The 23366-nt window shown below is 40.7% G+C and overlaps 1 protein-coding gene and 1 non-coding gene across 6 annotated transcripts in view; one reads left to right on the top strand and one right to left on the bottom strand.

Annotated features, from left to right (window-relative positions):
- BABAM2 (BRISC and BRCA1 A complex member 2) overlaps window positions 1-23366 on the top strand; it is a 400305-nt gene that overhangs the window by 123371 nt on the left and 253568 nt on the right. For all 5 annotated transcript variants that reach the window (XM_045447307.1, XM_045447310.1, XM_045447306.1 and 2 more), the window contains exons 5-6: window positions 1703-1897; window positions 21575-21649. In XM_045447307.1, coding sequence (XP_045303263.1) covers window positions 1703-1897; window positions 21575-21649 — 270 coding nt within the window. The remainder of the gene's footprint in view (window positions 1-1702; window positions 1898-21574; window positions 21650-23366) is intronic.
- On the bottom strand, window positions 2394-2498 carry LOC123581718. Its single transcript, XR_006703958.1, has one exon. It is a non-coding gene; the product is annotated as a U6 spliceosomal RNA (small nuclear RNA).

The raw sequence follows: 23366 nt of genomic DNA, 5'->3' as shown, positions 1-23366 counted from the left end.
TTTGCAAACCCTCTCAGATCTTTTGCCTCTCTTCCTTTCTATTGTGCTTTTCTGGCAAGGTCCCAAGCTTTGTTAAATCCAAATTCCTCTCACTCCACCTTTGCACCCAGGCAACGAAATTTATGCTAATTTGTCTCACTTAAAAACTGTACCTCTAACCCCAGTGGGGCTTTTAATGCTGTCTGGAATTCCTCCTACATTTTTCCAGTCCATTTATTCTTCTGAATGACTCTTCCAAATGACTGGTTCACACTTCCTTCTCAAACTTCCAATATCATTTCCTTCTTCCTAACTCCCAGCTGATGACCATCCTTCGTGTTTCAAGGAGAACATATAAGCTCTAAGGAGAGAAGTTGGCCCCAAGCTCCTGTCACCTCACACAACAACCTACCTGTGCTCCTCCTCCTTCACTAGTCTTTTCCTCCTGTTCCTATGGATGGGCTCTCTGTGCTCATTTCTAAAGCCAGCCCTCTTAGAGATCCCATCCTTATCTACCTCTTGGCTTTCTTTCCTCTTGCTCTTCTGCACCCAGCCCCTTAATGCCCCCCCCCCTTTTCCTACATGGACATTCCAGCAGGCTACAAACATCTGAGCATAACTTTCCCTTGACCCCACACTCCTCCCTAGTTACCAGTTTGAATTGTCTATACTAGCTATGTGCACTTTCTACCCATTCTCTCTTAAATGCTTGACAGTCATGCTTTACCTCACCAAAGAGTGCTTTTTGAGGACGCTGTTGATGGGTGTGTCACGGGACCTAACAGTCAACTCTCAGACCTCCTTCCTCACCGTGTCAGCACCATTTCACACAAGCTGATCACCTCTTTCTCCTTGTGCCACTCCCTTCACTAGGCTTCCGAGATACATGCTGTTTGGTCCTCAGTAGCATTTATTACTATCTGATGTAGTTCATTGTTTGTTGCTTATTTTGGCCCTCTAAAATGTAAGCTTCTGGAGAGCAAGGGCTTGGTTTGTTTTCTTTACTGCCTAGAACAGTGGCTGAAGCTTAATAATAGGCATCTGATAGCTGGTGTTGAATGAATGAATGAATGAATGTGAGCTTAACAAGGACTGCATGCTTACCAAATCTCTCCCCATTCCCAGCTCCTTTCCTTGTCGTCAGCTCTCACAGCCATTTCCTTCCTCTCTCTCATCCTTGTATTTCCTAACTTATTTTCCCTCTTCCCTACTCCGTTCCTATCATTTCCAGACCAAACCATCATCGGTGTGCTTGTGTTTCTGTGGGGTTCCAGTGTTTACGGAACATTTATTTATATCTGGTATAGATGCAGATGGTCTATGGATCTGGGTCGAATGATGTTAGCATATAATGCTGAATTTATGTGCAGATTGAAAAAAATTAAAATTGTAAAAGAATAAGAGGAAATTAAGTCTCCCAGGGCTAAAATGATGATCTTCTAGGGTATCTAGGTTTCTCATTTTGTTACTACCCAGCTTCACACTTTACTGTCTCTGCCTCCTTCTAATGGAATTTCTCCTTCATTTTCTGCAAGGATTTTTAGAAGACAAGGAGAAGTCACCAAGCTCAAAAGACCCTTGTAACTTCAGTTCTGAGTTTATGGCTAATTAAGAGTAATCTTAGATTTTCATCACGGTTTTCCTCTGTGTCGATGTGCTGATGGGATGCTGGATGTGTATGAAAATTCCTTTTCAACTGGTCTTTTATTTATGGCTTCTACAGAACCTTGCCTCCTGGAATCCTTCAAATCCTGAATGTCTGTTGCTTGTGGTGAAGGAGCTTGTGCAACAGTATCACCAGTTCCAGTGCAGCCGCCTTCGTGAGAGCTCCCGCCTCATGTTTGAGTATCAGACGTTACTGGAAGAGCCGCAGTATGGAGAGAACATGGAAATTTATGCTGGGAAAAAAAACAACTGGGTAAGGATTTTCGAGAATGGGGAAAAAAAGGCACTTCATCTGTAATAAAATAATCAATTCAGCTATTCATTTATAGTAAACCCCAGCCATTTCCCTAGACAAGCGTGGTTTTAGTTGCCTGTATACTTTCTCATAATTCAGAGTTTGAAGGGACTTGAATGTTCATCTGGTTCATTGTGTTTCTCAAAAGTCATCTCCTGGGAAGTGTGTAAAATTCCGTCTCCCGTCCTCAGAGCCAGGTGTTCACACATCGGAGGTGGAACTTCAGGACCTGCCTGTATAACAGGCCCCCCTGGACTGGGGTCTGGTGCAGGTCACAGAGGCCACGTTTTGAGACACAAGCGTCCCCTCCTTTTCAGTGTAGAACGTGTCAGTATCCCAGTCAGATCAGAGAGGTCAGTAACTCTGGCGGTAGCTAGCTTGTATGGAGCCTTTTATCATCTCTTTTTATAATTTTCCTACTTTGTAGGATCTTTTCATTTTTATATTTAGTTATAAAAATAGGGACCGCTTCAGGAGCTTGTGTCATCCTTGCCCAGGGGCCATGCTAATCTTCTCTGTATCGTTCCGGTTTTAGTGTTTGTGCTGCCCAGGCGTGCCCTGTAGGATCTTTTTAAAATGCAAGTCAGGTCACATCTCTCCTCTGCGCATAACTTTCATCTCTTCTCCCTTTCTCACGTCGCAAAAGCCCACGTCTTTCCCGTGGACGTGCAGAGGCCCTACGTGCTGCCGTCACCACTGTCCTCTACCCATCCTTGCTTCTCCCGCTTCATCTCTCACTCTCCCACCTAAAACTTTTTGAGTCCAGCCACAATGACACCCTTGCTGTGCTGCGCACACACAGGTGCGCTGCTGCCCTGGGGTCTTTGTGTACTTTTCCCTCCTCTGCCTTCTTTCCCCTAGATGTTCTCACGGCTGAACCCTTCCTTTTCGTTTTTCCCCTTGTGTCCTATTCTCTGCATGCCTGTATTAACACCGCCTGTTTTTTTGAAAAGCAGCTTTCTTGAGGTACAGTTTCCTTAACCATAAATTCACCTGTTTTAAGTGTACAATTCAGTGATTTATAATACGTTTACCAAGTTGAGCAACCACGGTCCTTCACCCCGGTAAGATCCCTCACACCCATTTATGGGTAGTCCTTTTCCTACCCCAACCCCAGGAACTACTAAACTACTTTGTTTCTGTATAGACTTTCTTTTCATACAGTGGTATCGCACAATATGTAGACTTTTGTGACTGGCTTCTTAGGATGATATGTTTGGGATTCTTCCATATATCACTGGTTCATGTCTTTTTATGGCTAAGTAATTTTCCATTTTAGACATGCCGCGTTATGTTTATCCATTCACCTGTTGATGGACGTTTGAGTTGTTTCCACTTTTTGACTATTATTATTATTATTTTGGATGCAAAAAGGTGGTTTTATTAAAGCATGGGGACAGGACCCGTGGGCAGAAAGAGCTGCTCCACTTTTTGACCATTATGAATAATGCTGCTATAAACATTCACATGCAAGTTTTTGTAACACCCCATTTTTAAATCACATCTCACACACCCCCACCTTTACTCTGCTCTACTTTTTTTTTTTTTTTTGCAACTCTTTTTAACATACCACGTGATTAACATGTTGTGTTAATATATGTTGCTGCATAAAGTAATCGTTCCAGAATTTAGTGGCTTAAAGCAACCACATTTATTATCGTAGTCTTTGTTTGTTAGGAATCTGTGTAGACCCTGTGCTTCAGGGTCTCTCAGAAGCTGAACCCAAGGTGTTGGTCAGGGCTGCAGTCACCTCGAGGCTCAACTGGAGATGGATCCATTCCGAGTTCACTCATGTGGCCGTTGGTACCATTCAGTTCCTTGCAGGCCGTTGGATTGAGGGTCTCGGTTCAGTGCTGGCTGTTGGCTGGGACCACCCTCAGTTCCTCACCTCTTCACAAGGCCTCTCCACAGGGCAGCTCATAAGATGGCAGCTGGCTTCACCGGAGCAAGCAAGCAGGAGAGATCAAGAGTGTGTGAGCAAGACAGACGTCATAGTCTTTATAACCTGATCTTGGAAGTGACATCTTATCACATTTTCTATGTTCTGTTAAGTCCAGTCCACACACAAGGAAGGAATTACCCGAGAGTGTGAATACCCGGAACCATTGGGAGACACTTAGAAATAGTCTACTGCACTCATTTATTACGCTTATCGTTTGTGCGTCTTTCCCCACCGACATGTAGAATTTCATGAAGGCAAGGATCTTTGCTCTGTTCACTGTTGTATCAGAAACACCTGGAACAGTGCCGACCACATTGTTTACATTCTATAAACATTGTTGAATGAGTGAGTTAATAAAGTCGGTTTAGTTAAGCATAAAATAACTTGCAGGTTCCCTTCTCTGTGTTTGTTCTTTTAGGTTTCACTTAGCCTTCCTTTTCTTATTAAATATGGCTCCTCCCCTTTTATTCTTCAGCCTTTTCTTAAAGGACGTGTTTCCCAAGGTCTTATGCCATGATTATTGCCTTTGAATCAGTAGGTCTAAAATTTATTCTTGTTGCAAACCATCTTTTTTGTTCTGTCCAAAGTTTAATAAAAAACCTATTTTGCTTATTTTATTGTGGTAAAAGACACATCAAATTTAATTTACCATCTTCACCATTTCTAAGTATACGGTTTAACAGTGTGGAGTATATTTGCCTTGTTTTGCAACGGATTTCTGGAACTTTTTCATCTTATAAAACTGAAACTCTATACTCATTAAGTACCAGTTTCCTTTCCTTCTAGCCCTTGGCAACTGCCTTTCTACTTTCTGTTTCTATCATTTTGAGTCTTTTAGATTCTTCAAATAAGTGGAGTGATGCAGCATGTGTCCTTTTGTGACTGGCTTATTTCATTTAGCATGGTGTCTCTGAGGTTCATGCAGCTTGTAGTATGTTTAAATTGCATCCCTTTTTAAGATCGCATAGGGTTCCATTGTAAGTATGTACACATTTTGTTTATCCATATACCCGTCGATGGACGTTTATGTTGCTTCCACCCCTTGGCTATTGTGAATAAAGCTGTATTGTATAAGGGCGTGCTCATATCTTTTCACTGCTTTGAATGCTTTTGATTATATCCCCAAGGGTGGCATTGCTGGACCATCTTGCTAATGTTATCTTTAAGTCTTGAAAAACCTCCTTACTGTTTTTCATAAAGGCTGCACCGTTTTCAGTTTCCATCAACATTGTGGAGTTTAAGCTTTTAAACTATTGGTTATTTTGAAATTTGAATCTGTTCACGTGGATAATAAGGAAAACTTTGTTGAAGTTAGTTTATCCTCTAGTCCTAGCATTTCTTCTTATTGAGTAATCATCATATTTCTCTTCTCAAAAACAGATGTTAGGTTAATTTGGCATGACTTCTTGGTGAACCTGTGTTGTCTTTAGTGCTGATAGACTCATTTGAAAATGAGAATCACTTCAGACTTTAGTTTTTTTTAGTCTTTGGTTTTTAGGATTTTCCTTCCCACCCAATTCACCCTTTGAATATTAACAATGAATTTAAATATATTCTAGTTTTATAGCACCTTTTCTGATCCAAAAAGTTTTTAAATTATAGTTGACCTTTAAACAACACGTAGTTAGGGTCACCGTCTTTCTTCCCCTCCCCCCATGCAGTCACAAATCTATGTGTAACTTTGGACTCCTCCAGAACTTAACTACTAATAGCCTCCTGTTGACCAGAAGCTTCACTGCTAACATAAACAGTCGATTAACACATACTTTGTATGTTATATGTATTATGTACTGTATTCTTATGATGAAGTAAGCTAGAAAAAAGAAGATATTAAGAAAATCATAAGGAAGAGAAAATACATTTATAGTCCTGTACTGTTTTTATTGAAAAATATCTCCATGTAAGTGGACCCATGCAGTTCAAACCTGTGTTCAAGAGTCAACTGTGTATTCACTGGCTCAGCTAATACTCGACTTGTAGTCCATGTAGCTGTTGGAGTTTAAATTCATTTAAAGCAGCTAGACAGTTTGAATTTATAGTGTTTTAAAAGCTTTGTATTTAATGTTACTGATTCTCCATTCTTCACTTAAAAAACCTACTACGGCTCTACTCACCCCAGTTTATTTTGATTTATTATTGAGTACTTTGTAAGCATTAGGGCAACGGGTATGGATTTAGGGAAAGTAAAGAAACTGAGAATCCCATGACAAGGCAAGGTGGGTAGCTAGAGGTCAAGCTTACAGCAGAGCAGACCTAGAGAAGGCCTAGTAGAAGTGGGAGCCGAGACTATAAAATAAATATATAGGCATATGAGTTAGTTACTGGTCAAGGAACAGAACATAAGGTGTCTTGAGGGATGAAACACACTGAAGTTTGGCATACTGGTTCAGGAATGCATTAAAGGACAGTCTGCTAATGGAATCCAAAACTAGACCAAGAATCTGGACAATAAACACAAGGCCCTGGCAGAAAGAAAGGAACTTGATTTTGAGCCAAGATTTTTTGAATCAGGGATTGTATGAGTTTCCTATTGCTACTGTAAAAAATTAATATAAACTTGGTGGCTTAAAACTACACAAATGTATTATGTTCTAGTTCTGGAGGTCAAAAGTAGGAAATGGGTCTCCATGGGCTAAAGTCAAGGTATCGGCAAGGCTGTGTTCCATTTGGAGATGGAACACAGTCTCTACCGGAGACTGTTTCAGGGTACTTAAGAAACTGGCAGATGTGCTCTCAGAGATATCTCTGAGATACTATGGAGAAGCAGAAAGATCTTAGAAGACTGCAGAAAGAAAAAACATTCTGGTGATTTTTTAAAAGAAATGACACTCAGGTCTTTAATGACACTCAGGATGATTTGCAGACATTTACATAAGAACGCAGTAGTCCATTGGAACAAAAGTTGGGTAACCAAGAAATAGTCATGGCAATTTGTTTTACCCTTTTAAGGAAGGTGGATGTCATTGACTTAGATTATCTCATTTTTCTTTTTTTTTTAATTTTTTCAATGTTTATTTATTTTTAAGAGACAGAGACACAACCTGAGTGGGGGAGGGGCAGAGAGAGATGGAGACACAGAATCCGAAGCAGGCTCCAGGCTCTGGGCCCAGCTCGCGGGGCTCGAACTCACGAGCCATGAGATCATGACCTGAGCCGAAGTCGGATGCTCAACCAAATGAGCCACCCAGGTGCCCTTCATTTTTCATTCTCCCTTAATATTCTACTGACAGTATGTTCCTTTCTTAGGCATTTGAATATGTGGAAGAACGACACCTAAAAGACTGGATATAACTCTTGTCAGCCATCAGGTGTCTTGTGGAATGTCACAGGGATTCTCCTTTGGGCCTATTTTCTCACTGTTTTATTAGGACATTGAAAGGCACGCTTTTCAGGCTTTCTCATAACACAGAGTTTGAAAAGGTGGTTGCTCTGAAAGACTACAGAATCTATTTAAAATTATTTTTAGGCACTGAATGCTGTACCGGCCCCACAAGATGCAATTTTAATAGGGCTAAGCCAGTGCAGGACTGATGTACATTTATGGAAAGTCTGCTCTGCTAGTTTTGGGCTACAAGGGCCGTCTACCAGCCACAGCTTTTGCTCTTGAAGGTGTTAAAATCCAATTGAGAAGGCTCCGTACATATTTGTGAAAAATGAAGGGGCAATGCCGGATAGATGGCCTCAAGTGGAAGTAGAGCCTGTGTAAGAATTTAGAAGAGCCGACCACTGAGGAGCGGAGTGACTGTGGGAAGCTGTCACCGATGAACTGGAACTGGCCAAGCCCACAAGGGATGGTGGGCACAGCACGATAGGTAGAGGAGGTCAGTGAATGGTTGGAGAACAACTTAGGGGCATGACATACATGGGGAACATGAATTGTAAGCACACATTCTGGTTTACTGGTCAGTAAATCCGACCTATTATCGCTTAGTGCAATACTGAAGCATGAAGACTTTTGTATGAAATACATTGATGTTTATTAATTAAAACATTAATATTAATGTGCTCTCTAACTAAACCACCATAAGATTGATATATTCTTCCTGGCCTAAATATAAGTCCATTTATTTTGGTTCTCCTGATCCGACTGTCCATCTGATAAGTACCCTCTGTAATGAATCCAAGAGTATATGTAAGTATTTAATACCTTTGGATTACAAGATCCTGTATTCTTTTGAGAGGATGGTGACTGCTTGCCTTCACCGTTGTCATCATTGAATTTTTCTTTCTGCCACATAATTTACATTCTTAACTTTCCATTTCTGTTCTTAAAGTGTGAGGCTCTTAAAAACCTGAGATGCCTCCTCCATTTTATTGTCCTCTGGCAAAAAGAAAATTTCAGTAGCCACGTGGAAGAGGGAGAGGGTTCTAATCTCTCATCAACATTCTGGCAAGTCTGATAATTTGAAATACAGTGTTCCCTCCATATCACCTCAAAGATGGTCTTCCCCACCCCCCCCCCCCCAAACTTCCATTTAGAAGGTTTCAGCAAGTGCACACTTGGAGGTAAACATTTGAAAGAAAACCAACAAAAACCCTCTGCTCTTTGCCTTTGTCTTTTTATGAAGCCATTTCTCTTATTGCCTTGCCCATCTCCTTTAATGAACGAGTAGATGTTAGTTTTGAACATTGCATTCTTTGTCTATGGTGGTTTTGTAATTTTTAGTAAACACTTTTTTTAAATCTGGAGAAAACAGGATACATTGGAATGTAAGCTTATATGTTCAGAATAAACAATTCTTTTTTTTAAAAAAGTTTATTTACTTATTAGAGAGGGGGGTGGGGGGAGGGGCAGAGAGGATGAGAGAGAGTCCCAAGCAGCTCTGCACTGTCAGCACGGAGCCCAGCGTGGGGCTTGAACTCACAAACCGTGAGATCATGACCTGAGCCGCTATCAAGAGTCAGATGCTTAACTGACTGAGCCACCCAGGCATCCCCAGAATAAACAACTCTTATATGTGCCTGCATGGTCAGAGTTTTTTTTAAAGGTTTGTTTGTTTGTTTATTTATGACTATAAATTCACAAGAGGATATAAAATAGTAGAGAGATCTTGCATACCCTTCACTGAGTTTCCTCCAGTGGTTACATTTTACATAATGATAGTAAAGTATGGAAACTAAGAAATTGACATTGGTACAATGTATGTGTTTGCCATTTTACCACATGCATCATTTCCTGTAACTACCACTGCAGTCCAGAGGCAAAACTATTCCTCACCACAAAGATCTCCCTTCTGCTACCTCTTTAAGCAGAGTTAGTGTTAAGATTAGAATTTTAATTTTGATGAATGCCACAACATAAGCCACAGGTATAAAATCATATATACTGTTTTGATACAGTATATCAAAATAAAGGTACATTATACATTTTCTCATTGGGTAAAGCCTAAGGTCTCATTTTAAATTATGTATATTGACTGCCTTGTCAGTATTTCCTGCATGGGTCTGTTGTGTCTAAAGAACCAGTGTTTGTTAATTTTAACAAAGCACCATAAAGAAGTTTGTGAATTTTTCTTTGACTTCTAATTCCCAGAACTCAAAGTTATTATCGTACCTCATATTTTTATCAAAGACATTTTTCTTTCCTGCTATGAAATGAATGTTTTGAGATGTTCTGCAACCACTTATTTTCACATAGTTTACATATTAAAGAATACCAGTGGGTGATCTGTGAGATAAAAAGTTTTTTGGCAACAGATTTTTTTCCTTTTGTGGGTATTTTCTTAATAATGGCATATACTTACATAATGGAGAATGTGAAGCAATTATTTTTTTTTTTCGTTATTATAGTTGACCCCAAATGCCAGTAAGATTTTAGGAATCTATGGCTTATAAATTAAACTCTGGCAGCATTTAAAACTACCGTGCAGAAAAGAAAGGAGCTGTTCTAGGAGGAGCTCCTCATTTGAGTTAATGACCTAGGCTTCTGTCATCTCATCCTGCTGTGATGTTACATTTGAAGGGAAAATATGTGAGCAGTGTTAAAAAATAAACAAGGATATTAAAACTTTTGAGAGTTTATTTGAGTAAACATCAACTCGACGTGGTTAGGAGCATTCTACTGACAAAAGCTAGGGGCAGGGTTTTTGTAGAGAAGACACTGAAGCAAAGCAGGGAATTTGACTGTAGCCTAAGTGGTCGCATTATCTGGGAAAGCCTAGTTGGCTGTTTGTGACTGATCGTTCCTGATAATTTTGAGGCATTTCTAGGAAATGACTGGCTGAGATTTCAGTTTGCTTAAGTCACCTACCAAGGTGTTAGAACCACCTCAGTCTAATGGCCTCCTTGTTTGGTTACTTTTATAGCAGTATTTGTTGGAGTTTCAGGTCCTTCTGGGCAGAGGCCATTTGGAAGTGTGTTGGAGAGAGAGTGATCTGGGAGGTGGGAGCTTCAGATTCTAATCCCGTCATTAGTTTTGTGTACGTGTGACTATAGATTTTCTCTTTGTCACTTTCCTGGAGTAACTTCCCTGTCACCCAGCCTTGGGACAAAGGTAAATTAGATCCTGTGCGTAGGAAGCAAACAGAATTGAGCAAACATGGGGTTATGTAATACCAAGTATTGTTATTATTAGCCTTCTTTTGTAAATAGTTGAAATGAATTATGATAGTAGGGGCTCAATACGTTCTAGGTTAGTGATTGTTCCTGTATTATCTCTGAATATGCTGTTCATCATAAAGTACCATATGTGGACCAGTAGAAGTTGATGCCACTAAGATGCAGGTAAGGAATGGAAAGTAAGGTGAGAGGGAAAATTAGTTTTTAAATTTTTTTTTTTAACGTTTGTTTATTATCGAGAGACAGAGAGACACAGAGCGTGAGCAGAGGAGGGGCAGAGAGAGGGGGAGACACAGAATCCGAAGCAGGCTCCAGGCTCTGAGCCGTCAGCACAGGGCCCGATGCGGGGCTCGAACTCAAAAACTGTGAGATCATGACCTGAGCTGAAGTTGGTCTCTCAACCAACTGAGCCACCCAGGCGCCCCCAAAATTAGTTTTTAATAGAGACAGAGGTGCTTATGTTTCCGGGAGCAGTTCTGATGGCATTCGGAGCAGAGGAGAGCACATTGCAGGGTGTCAGGAATGCAGGTGGAGAAAACGAAGTAGGGACAGTAGGTTTAGGCAGCATTTGGTGGAGGAAAAAACGAATCATCTGGAAGAGGCAGTGGGGTCCCATGATCACTCCCCACTGACTGGACGACAGGTGTCAGCCTTCCTGTTAGGAACGTTTGGTAGCTCAAGCAGATCTTCAGGTATTTGTGACAGAGAGAATCTAACTTAACGTGGAGGTTAGTATTGGAAAAATGTCTAGAACGGTTCGGCCCAACATGAGAGCTGCCAGCCAGCCATACACACGTGGCTGTTGAGCACCTGCAGTGTTACTCGGAACTGGGATGGAAGCAAATGCAAGATATAAACCAGAATTTGAAGAATTTCGTACCCCAAAATGATCTCATTACCAATTTTTATATTGATTCCATGTGGAAATGGGAGTATTTTAGATATATTGGGATATGGCATTAAAATTGATCTCGCTTGTTTCTCTTACCTTTTTATTTTTATTATTTTATTTTATTTTATTAAAAAAATTTTTTTTAATGTTTATTTATTTTTGAGACAGAGAGAGACAGAGCATGAACGAGGGAGGGACAGAGAGAGGGAGACACAGAATCTGAAACAGGCTTCAGGCTCTGAGCTGTCAGCACAGAGCCCGATGCGGGGCTCAAACTCACGGACCACGAGATCATGACCTGGGCCGAAGTCGGCCGCTTAACCGACTGAGCCACCCAGGCGCCCCTCTCTTACCTTTTTAAATGTGGCTACTAGAAAATACTAAAAATCTTACACATGCATGTGTAGCTTACATTTCTGTGTTGTGTCTCCCTTCTCTTGGATAGCACTGGTCTAGAATGGTGGAAGAGGAGGGCCAGAGTGCTCCGAGGGGGATCAAAATATCTGGAGGGTCAGAAAGCGCGTGGCCCTTTTACCTTGGCCACAAGGATGGGGTAGGTGTTCTGGTGATGCTCGTCAGCAGGGGATCCTTCTCTCATAATCGTCTTTCAATTTATTCTGCTTGGGAGTTACGCCCTGGCGGCACTTGACTTGTAGACAGGGATAAACTTGTGCTCCTTTGAAAAGGGTGTGGTGTGGGTATCAGCTGTGTTACACACACTTCTAGGAAGTGACAAATTTGTTTGTTTTTGTTTTTAACCACATGGAACTGTTATGAGTTGAACATTATTTAAAATAAATGAACCCATGACAGGGGCTCACATTTTTATTGTTTTTGTAATGGATTTGTTATATCGAATTCTGACCTGGATGTCAGTAGGAGTGCTTGGGATCTTGCCCTCAGTAGTGTTCTTGCCCTCTATCTGATCTTGCCCTCAGATTTTGACTTGATTCCTAAGAAGTGGTATGTGTGTGCCCCTAAATTACTTTATACCTGTAGACGTTAAAGGTGAGTGTGAATAGCTTTTTCAGTTTTACTGACATTTGAAAAGAATTTTATTTTATTTTTTAAATAATAGAACTGTCAGTAGGAAGTTCACATTTCTTTTCGCAGCAGGATGCATTAAGTGGAGAAGACCTGGTTTTATAGAAGCAGATGGAGCACAGAGGAAATCCTTTCCATTTCCTTTGCTTGTACCTTGAAGAGCAGCGTGTGAGGAAGGACGGGGATCGTGCCATGTGCCTCTGTTTGGGAGGCCACTTGTTTGTTCTGAAATCTTGGGTGCCTTGCCCCGTTTCCTAGGTGGCCACTTAGATGTAGGGAGCACCCTTTGCACAGATTTCTCAGCGTAAAGGGGTCTGCAGGGGACATCAGAGAACCAGCTGCCCCGGATTTTTTTTTTTTTTGAGTAGGCTTCACGCCCAGCGTGGAGCCCAGCACAGGGCTTGAACTCACAAGGCTGAGATCAAGACCTTGGCTGAGATCAAGGGTACGACGCTTAACTGACTGAGCCACCCAGGCGACCCTTCCCGAGTTTTTAATGCTTTTTTTTCCGTGTAGTAAAAGGGAAAAGGTGAAGGATCCTGTGTTCGAAGTGTTCTGTGAGACAACCCCTCAGATCGTCTTATGGCTTTGGGGGAGAGTGCACATAACTTAATCCCCCCACTCCTAAAAGGTTTCCTAGTTTTTCAGTTATTTCTAGTGAATTTATGGTGTCCCTAGCTGTTTTACTGTGAAGAACTCTGGAGGTAGTGCTGATTAGTTCAGAAGGTGCATAAACCAAACAGAATTCTTGCCTGGGAATGTGGAGATGGCACTGAGAGAGTGAGCTTAGCCTCCTTGTGAGTAACTGGTGTGTCACATGTAAATTTTTTCTCATATTATCTAGTCAAAGGAATGAGAAAGTGGTAGTTGGAGAGAAAGATGAAGCACAGAGTAGAGGTAAGACCAGGACAAACAGCTCAAGGTGTTCAAGTCTTTCGAACTGAGGCTGGGCTGCGTTTTAGCCTTAGATTCCACGAGAAACCTCAGATCCTTGTAAGAAATTATCTTTCATTTGCTTGGTGAGTTTGAAATGGAATTCCGTTACCTAAAATGAGGAGTCCTAACTCCATGACTTCCACAGGATCCAGTGAATATCTGTCAGAACATCACATCGTAATAGTTTGTTTGTCTAGTCAAAATAGACTTTAAGCTCCATGAGGACAGAGGCTGTATTTTGTTTGTCTTAAGATCTCCATCACCTAACCTGGCACTTGGCACAGTAGGTGTTCAGTAAGTGTTTGTTGAATGAATGAATGAATGAATGGATGGATGGATGGATGGATGAGTGAAGGCATGAATTAGGAGCATCTCATTATGCACACTTTGGACTGTAAATTTCTTTTTAAAAGTTTTTGAGTGAATAATATATTCATATTGTTGAAACATCAAAATCTGTTAAAAGATATGTAGGGAAAGTCTCTCTCCCATCATTGTCCAATATCCACCCAAATCAGGACCGTCTTCCTTTCCTTTTCCATCCCACGTAAGCACTGCTCTAGCTTTCTTCTAGTGTACCTTTTCAGAGTTCCTTTATGCGCGTAGAAGCAAATACAAATACAGACACTTGTATATACACACACATTCCCCCCTTTCAATGCAAGTGGTAACATGTATCACACACCGTGCTTGGCAGCTTTGCTTTTGACTTGATACAGCTCCGAGTTTCTTTCCTGAATAAGCACACAGAGAGCGCCTTCATCCTTGTACCCGTCATCCTTGTACCTGCCGTTTTGTGTGTGTCCAAGTATGTCTGTAAGATAAATACTTAGAAGAGGAATGGCTGGATCAAGGTTTATGTGTGTTTATAATTTTATCTGTAAAATGCCCTCCATGCAGTTCATTCTAGTTTATTAACCCAGCAGCAGTACATAACAGTGGTTGTTTCTCCACACTGTTGCCAACAGTGTATTAACATATTCGAACATTTCTGTCAAGCTCCACTTTGCAGAATGGCCTGGTAGCTCCTCTTGGACTAACCCTTCCACAAGTAACAGCTGTAAGCTCTGGGCGGAACATAAAGCCATGTGCCTCAAGGTGCTGGGTAGTGATTGAAAGCAGTCAGATACCGGATGGGGGTTGATACTTGCAAGAGGCAAAGGCAGAGCTAACAGGACAAAATCAAAACATCGAACATACATGAATGTGGAGTCCCGGAAGGAGAGGAGAGGAGAAAAAGAGGGAGCAGGGAAATATTTGATGAAATAATGCCTAGGTATATCCAAGTATGGCAAAAGACATACATTTACAGATTCAAGAATCTCAACAAACCCTAACTAACCAAGACAAATGCAAGTCAGAATACTGAAAAGCACACATAAAGGGAAAATCTTAAGTGGTCACAGAAAACTGACACTTTATTTGTAGGTGAGTAGTTAACTTGAGTCAACGCTGACTTTTCATCAAAGACAGCGGAGGTGAGAACTCAGTGCAGCGACATCTATGAAGTGCTGATGGATTTCTGCCAAGCTGTTTGGTACAAAATGATAATTTGTATTCCTTTTGTTATGAATAAGGGTATGCATTTTTTCATGTTTCAGACTGTATTTCTTTTCTGTATATTCTTTGCGTGTTTTTCTTGGGGTTTTCATCTTTTTTCTTCATTAAGGTCATTAGCTTTTTGTGGTAGAGTCACAAAGACATTTTCCTCTGTCAGTTGTCTTTTGACTTCGCTGATGGTGGTTATTTGCCATCCACGAAATCTTTCTATTCAGGCTGTCAAGCTTATTTGTCTTTTCCCTTTTGGCTTCTGAATTTGGAGTCGGATTTGAAAGGCATTCCCTACTGCAAGGTTATAAAGATACCCATCAGTGTTTTCCTCCTTAAGGTTTCAGCTTTTACACTGAAATTCTTAATCTACTTGGGCTTTATCCTCATATATGATATGAGATATGGATCTAACTTTATTCCTAGATGATGATGCAGTTGTCCCACATCACCAGTCATAACACTAAATGTATTTGGCTTATTTCTGGACTTATTTTCTGTTTGATTTAGCTACAGTATTACCCTGCTGTAATTACTGTGTTTTCACTCTCCGGTGTAGTTAGCCCTTCTACTTTGCTTCTTTGAAGTTTTCCTAGCTGGTATTAATTGCTTATTTTTCTGTGGGGTCTAAGGACATGGCTTTCTAAGAGTTCCCTCAGAGTAATGAGCCCCAAAGTGTACACAGAGTTTTCACAGGTTGTAATTTATAAGACATTATTTTGATGAGTTTCGAGTCGCTCCCTAGATGATAAGCTATAAGAGGGCAGGGGCCATGTCTCTTTTCCTCATTATATTTGCAGTACCTAATATAGGGCCTGACACATTTTAGGCTCTTAACCCATAGAGATGAATGGGGAATGAATCTTGAGCTCTGACTCTTTATTGCTCTCTCAAAGGCTGTAGGCAAGTTTCTTGACTGTTTCAGGCCTAAATTTTCTCATTTCTAAAATAGGAACAAGTGAATTATATCTATAGAACAGGGTTTTGGGATAATTAAATAATATAGCTTAGAAAACATTTGGTAAAGAATGAGATGTTATGAAATCCTCGTTAGACTGGCTTTGGCTTTCCTTTTCACGTGCAATGAGTAATTACGCATTTGCCAAGGAATAGTCTCCAGACTTAGGCTGTTGGTTGTCAGAGTCCATTTGAAGAATCACCATCAGACTGTCATCCTGTTAAAGTTGTAGTCCTTCTCCTCCTCCTCCTCTTCCTCTTCCTCCTCCTTCTTCTTTTTTGATGTTTATTTATTTATTTTGAGAGACAGAGAACACAAGCAGGGGAGGAGCAGAGAGAGGGGGAGAGAGAATTTCAAGAAAGATCTGTCCATCAGCGCAGTGCCCGATTCAGGGCTCAATCTCATGACCCATGAGATCATGACCTGAGCTGAAATCAAGAGTTGGGCACCCAACTGACTGAGCCATCCGGGTGCTCCAAAGTCATAGTCATTCTTGAGTGTTTCTTAGCTTTTAGCTGTCTAAGTGATAGAAGCAGTCAATTTCAGATGACAGCTTGTTTGTTGACAAAGGAACAACATCTAAGAAAGGAAGTCAAATTTCCCTTTACATAGCAACCTGGGTTTGGAGCCCATTCTGCACAAGATGTCTGCCTGTCACTACCTGTCACATGACATAGCCGCTATTACCAGAAGAAAAGTTAGATTTAATAAATTGCCAAAACTCAGAGTCTTATTAGTTTAAGTTACTTGCCAGTGTACTACAACTTGAAAAAAAAGGAAGGATGCACATATTTATTGCTAAGCTGGGGAAATTGCCATGAAGGCAGTTGGCAGAACGGCTGACATTTTCACAGTCAGAGGTCAGATAATTTTCTACATCTATCCAAGAGAAGGTTTGACCAAGGACTGACAAAAAAATCAAATTATTCTGTTCACTTGGCTGCATCTAAATGTCTCATTTTCAGCTTACAGGAAAGATTGCTATGGAAGCAATCTTTGACGTGACAACAGCGTGACCGTAAATTGCTTGAATAACTGTTGGAACTTCGAATATAAAAACACAGAAAAAGTCATCTGAGGTAGAACTCAGAAAGGATTTTTCACTTATGGTTTACTCCTTATATAATTTATGGTTCAAATTTTATATTAAGGTATGTTTTAAATCAGCATTTATTTAGTTACACCGAAAGAGATGACGTCCAGGTCACAAGGAAAATCAGTGGCAGAACTGAAAGCTGAGTTCTTGAGTTGTAGTTTCCAGCACTTCCAACACTGTGAGAAACAAGTGCTAAGTTTTCTTTATTCTCTCAATGGCAAAATAAAGACAGTACGGTCAGCTTGAAAGTTGGAAATCAAAAAACACTTTCTGCGGTTTCCAGAGAACCAAATTTCCTTTCACAGTCTCGAGTTTCTCGTGTTACGAATTTAGTTGTGCAAATCAGCCCATTGCTGATAAACACAAACTCCTCTTAGTCCTTGGATCCACATGCCTTTTATTATTAATTTAGTCGTGTAAATCAGTCTTTTGCCAATAAACATAAATTTATATTAGCACTAGGATCAACATTTTGAGAGGGGATAAAGTAGGGATTGTCTGAGCGTCTTAAAAGGAATGTTGGTCTAAAATAGCTGGTAGAATAAAAATATATTGTACAAACTAAAATAGGGCAAAAGAGCTAAAATGCAGTGGATGGACTAAAATAACTAGCAGTTCACATGAGTCCAAGTGCTAAATACGTAATTATATTTCCCATTACCTTATATGTACAAGACTTGTTTTAATTTTTAAATCGTACATTTTATTCCTTTCATTGTTTTTTTTTCCCTAAATATAGATGAGCCATTGGGTGTAACAATGTGAACATTTTGAGATCGCCATTTTAACTTGGCTATCGCCATTTTAACAATGGCTATTTATTGATTGGTTTGCTTCTCTAAACTGAAAATGAAGATGAATTGAGTTTGACTTATTATTGTCTAGCCAGCCACCTCCCTTCCCCAACCTCTTCTAATCCCTTAGTACTTCTAAAAAAACCTCTCTCAACATCCCCAGAAATGACTTACCCAATGTTCCACATAGATGAAGTAGTCACTTTAGTGTTCACTACTTTTATGAGCGATTGTTGCACGTCCTACTGGGGTTAGGAAAAGAGAGTTTCTGCATGAGCTTTGATCAGTATTAGTACTTGTTTGCTCCAGTAACATTGTCCTTCTTGTTCTTTCTTGAACATCTAGGGCCGCATCACCCCTTTTTATACTTCCTGTTTCCCTTGCCTGGGATGTTTTTCCCCCACATCCCACATGATTTTCTTCCTCACCTCTTTCACGGCTCTGCTCAGTTGTTACCTTGTCAGATTATTCTATAAAGAAGCTATACTCAACCGTCTGAGAGTTTTGAGCAAAGGGGGATCGTGATCTGACTAATGTGTTAAAAGGGTTGCTGTGTGTATGGCGATGGAAGCACACTGCTGGCAAACAAGGGCTGAGGCAGTTGGGGGTGATTGCAACCGTCCAGGCTAGAGGTAGCTGTGGCTCAGATCACGTGGTTGTGTGGTGGCGAGAAGGGGTTGGGGCTGAGGATCTCTTTTGAAGGTAGAGTCAGCAGGATTTGCTTGGATGTAGGACCTTGGATGTAGGACAAGCGAGAAAGAGAGGAGTCAAGATCTTGAGGTTTTTTGGCCTGAGGGATTGAAAGAATGGAATTGCCGTTTACTAAAATGAAGAATAAATATCAAAGGAAGGAAACCAAGGGTTTGGTTTTACTCACGATCGTTGGATACATGAAACAAGTTAGGAAAAGGTCTGGGCAGAGATAGAAAATTTGGGCATCATCAGCATATAAAAGGTATTGAAAATCTTGAGCCTGGATGAGATCACCAAGGAAGTGTCAAGGAAGGAGAGAGATCTTGATCTAAGCTGTGGTGGTGTGCACCAGAGTTCAGAGGCCAGGAGACCGTAGGGGAGGCCAGTGAAGTAAAGAAGAACCAAGAGAGTGGGATCCTGGAAACAAAGGGAAGAATGTAAGGAGTAATAATCAGCTATGTCAAAATGCCGCAGAGAGAACAAGTAATAAAATGAGGACAGAGAGATGACCATTGGGTTTGGCAGTGGGGAGGTCATTGGTGACCTTGATGGGCTGTGGGGGTTGGCTGGTGGGGAGGAAGGGCTGACAGGAGAGGGTTCCAGAGAGCATAGTAAAAGAAGAAATGTGTACGTTGAGTATAGACCAGTCTTTTACAGGAGATTGTTTTGTGAAGTTCAACAGAGAAATGAGATGGGACCTGAAGTGAGGTATGAAGTTAAGAAAGATTTTTTTTTTTTTTTTTTTCAGAGAGAGGGCGCAAGTGAGCAGGGGGCAGAGAGAGGGAGAGAGAGAGAATCCCATGAGGAGCAGAGAGAGAGGGAGAGAGAGAAGCGGGGCTCACCGGAAGCAGGGCTTGGGCTCATCCAGTGCGGGGCCCAAACTCACGAGCTGCGAGACCATGACCGCGAGATCATGATGTTAGCTGAAGTTGGATGCTGAACTGACTGAGCCACCCAGGCACCCCCGGAAAGACTTTTTAAATGATGTTTGCATGCTGGTGGGAGTGAGTGGGTAAAGAGGGGAGAATTGCTTATATAGGAGAAAGAATGGGGATAGTGGTTGGGAATTTGTCTTCTTTGATGAATGTCCCTTACCCTGTGGCGCTCTACCAGCACCAAAGGAAGACTTTTCATTCTTCCCATACCCCCAAATTCCCACTGGGCCAGATACCCCTCTAATAAGCTCTCGTAGAAATCTGTAGTGTTACACGTTATCCCTATACTCACCTCTTTCAATGTAGGAGCCCCTGTGCTTAGGTCCAAAGAATCCCACTGACCAGGTGGTATTAATTGTAGAGTCCTCCAGTTGCTTAACAAAACACCAAGACCATACCTTTCTGGTCATCTTGGACTCTGATAAAATGTAAGAGTTTTAACAGGCTCTTTCACAAACCTTTTCCTTCCACCTACTGTGATGCAAGCTGTTTGTAGATCCTTAGGTGACTCTTAACTATTCTTTCAAGTAGCCTGCGTGTATTGGCATTGGGTACTGAGGATAGCTGCTCAGCACCAATGATTTTCCTTGTTTCTCACCACTGACTTTTCTGGCGGCACAGTGGCTGCTGTGAGTCTATCTGGCTTGCCTCAGCTTTGAGTCTGTCCATTCAGTTCTCTCATTTCTGCTTTTTGTGTCATGGGGTTAGGCTTGTGGCAATGAGGAAGTGCTCCGTCCTTAGCTGGAGGTTGATGTAAGTTAAAAGATGTTATAAGCGGCAAAACAACAACTCCCATGTAGATGGTAGTTATCGCTTTTATCTTTTGAGCTCAAGGTTTATATTTCTGTTTGCATTTTCAAGGTTTTAGGTCAGAGTTTAAAAATTGCACCCAGTTGCTAGGGTCATTATAGAAAGGTGTGGTGACTGATGTGGAGTCTTCTGTAAGAGCTGTGCATGTGTGCTTGTGTGCCTTCATTCACTGATCCATAAAAAAATATTTGTAAATGCTTGCTATGTCTAAAGATGTGTTTTAGTAACCTGAGGTGCTTTTTTTTTTTTTTTTTTTTTTTTTTTTTTTTTTTTTTTTTAAGGGGGAAGGCAGTGGAGACATTGGGAGCTGTTTAGTGTTCACAAAATATAAAAAGGATAGAGACCCACTCTTTAGAGTAGTTCTAGATCATCCCTGGAGTTCTTTGTTCAAACAAGTTGTTACAGTGAAACCCAGTATGTCAAAATCCCAAGCTGAACTGCAGGCGTGTAGTGAGAGAGGTTGAAAGACCCAGGATACCACCAGCTCAGCACCCTTCCTTGTGGCCTTTGCAGACAGGTTCCTTAGAACCCCGAGGTGTCTGTTAGCCCAACAGGAAAGACCCTTCTCCATACTGTGACAAAGTGTTTTTAAAAAAATGTGATGCCTTAGACTTTCCCGTCGTAAACAAAACAAAACAAAACAAAACAAAACAAAACAAAACCAAAACAAAACAAACAACCCAAAAAAGAAAAAAACAACAACTTTGATTTCCCATCATCACAAAGTGAGAGGAAAACTTTTTTCTTTTACATGAATTTTTTTTCTTTAAAGAAAAGTAAAAGCTATTTTTAGGCTGGGCTAAATGTTTTAATTCTATAAACCTCTGTACATCTTTCCTATGGAAAGAGAATTGAGAGAATTACTGAAAAGTTATTAGTTGATGATGGATGCTAATAGACTGTCCAGGAGATTAGAATCTTATTTGGGGTACCTACTGATAGATTGCTTTATATTATAAGGGTAGAAGTTTGACCTATGTATGTATTTCCAGACATACTATAAGGCATGGTGATACATGTCAGTCATCTGTGAGTTATAAATCTTAGCGAATTGGTCTGAATGCTTTAGTAAAAAGAAATGAATCAAAGGGACAGGTCTGTCTTTATTGCTTGGATTAAAAAAAATCATATATTCATGTATTTTTTTTTACACTTAAAAAAAACCAAAAAGGTAATGCTACCTTATAATTTTATTGCTCATTAAAAATGCAGATTTAAAAAATTCTGATTGTGCTTTTAGTAGCTAATAATTTAATAATTCCTTTTTATCTTTCCCTACTTTTCCAACCTTCTTTTCTTGCTTGATGTTAGGAAACCCAAACTGAAAATGCCTCCGGTTTGAACAGGTTGAACTTGTGGCCTTGGTGATAATTGTTACTTTACAATCAATTTTTATTTTAATCTTATTATTATACCTTTTGTCCTACAGACTGGTGAATTTTCAGCTCGTTTCCTCTTGAAGTTGCCAGTGGATTTCAGCAATATTCCCACCTACCTTCTCAAGGTAAAAATATACGGTATCAGTGTGAGAATGTAAATGAGCTTTTAAAGTAATTATTTGACTCTGAATATTTGTATGATTGGCTTGCCTGCATTTTGTTCAGATGATGAATTTATTAAAAATATTTACTATACAAAGATTACTGAGTTTGTTATGAAAAAGCTAAAATAGTAGCCCTAAAAGTAATTTCAAAATGAATTTTCGTTACAAAATAAAATCCATAATAAGTAAACTAAATTTGGGGAAAACAATCACTGTTAGTAATCTTACTGGGAGGAGAGACTCTCATGGAAGTTGTCTAAAAGGCATTCTTTGGGTAGGATTGCATATTAATTATTGTGTGCTAAAGGGCATCTCATTTTCCTTATTTATGTCAGTAGTTCATCTTAGGCACCTTCATTGTTGGACTGTCCAGAATTGATTTAGACCAGTGTATATGGCATTCTTTTTTTTTTTTTTTTTTTTAATGTTTTTATTTATTTTTGAGAGACAGAGAGACAGCCCAAGTCGGGGAGGGGCAGAGAGAGGGAGACACAGAATCCGAAGCAGGCTCCAGGCTCTGAGCTGTCAGCACAGAGCCCAGTGTGGGGCTAGAATGCATGAACTGTGAGAACATGACCCAAGCCTAAGTCAGATGCTTAACTGACTGAGCCACCCAGGTGCCCCTATATGGCATTCTTTAAAATGTGTTGCAGGCAAGGTGTGGCTGGGGGAGAGTCACTTTGGGCTGGGGTCTGCAGATGCTTTGCACATAAGAGGCAGAATCCCAGTGACTAGGCTGTGGTTAGCATGAAAGAAACCAAATGGACCAGGGAGCAGGTTTGAACAGAAAGTCGTAACACAAGGCCTAGGTTCATCACAAATGAGGATCTGGGTTGGGATTTAAGATATAGCTAGCTGCCCTCAGCCCTGTATTTCAACGTGTAGTTGTATAGCTTTAGTCTAATGGAAGAGAAATGTCTGCCTTCCTAATTTGATGTTGTGCAGAGAGTTAATGGTATTTACAATCATTTAGAGAGAAAGAAACCTTGTACAAGTTTCCTGGTATATTGTAGCCATAAATAATACTAGATACTAATCTTGATTGGAAGTATGGTTTGGTGGGATATAAGCTATAGACCATAGAAAAGATTACAGAACACTTTTTATTTTTTATTTTTGAGAGAGAGACAGAGTATGAGCAGGGGGTGGGGGCAGGGTGGGCAGGCAGGAGAGAGGGAGACACAGAACCCAAAGCAAGTTCCAGGCTCTGAGCTGTCAGCACGTAGCGCTACACGGGACTCGAACTCATGAACTGTGAGATTGTGACCTGAGCTGAAGTCAAATGCTTAACCGACTGAGCCACCCAGGTGCCCCAAGGGAACACTTTTTAAAATACATTCTACTTGGGGCGCCTGGATGGCTCAGTCAGTTGAGCGTCTGACTTGGGCTCGGGTCACGATTTCATGATTCACGAGTTTCAGCCCTGCATAGGGCTCTGTGCTGACAGCTCAGAGCCTGGAACCAGCTTTGGATTCTGTGTCTCCCTCTCTGTCTGCCCCCACCCCCCTGCTTGTACTCTGTCTCTCTCTCTCTCAAAAATAAATGAAACATTAAAAAAAATACCTTTCACTCAAAGTGGGGAAATTATTTTCTTTCACCCTAAGTAAAACATGGGAGTTTTGTGCTTCATTAAACTTTCGTTTTTAATTTCTCATTGACTAGTTTTCCACTCTGTGTC

Source organism: Leopardus geoffroyi, chromosome A3 (genome assembly GCF_018350155.1).
Source record: "Leopardus geoffroyi isolate Oge1 chromosome A3, O.geoffroyi_Oge1_pat1.0, whole genome shotgun sequence".
NCBI classification, from domain to species: Eukaryota; Metazoa; Chordata; class Mammalia; order Carnivora; family Felidae; genus Leopardus; species Leopardus geoffroyi.
Note: the sequence above shows the minus strand (reverse complement) of the source record. Positions and strands in the feature narration are given on the sequence as shown.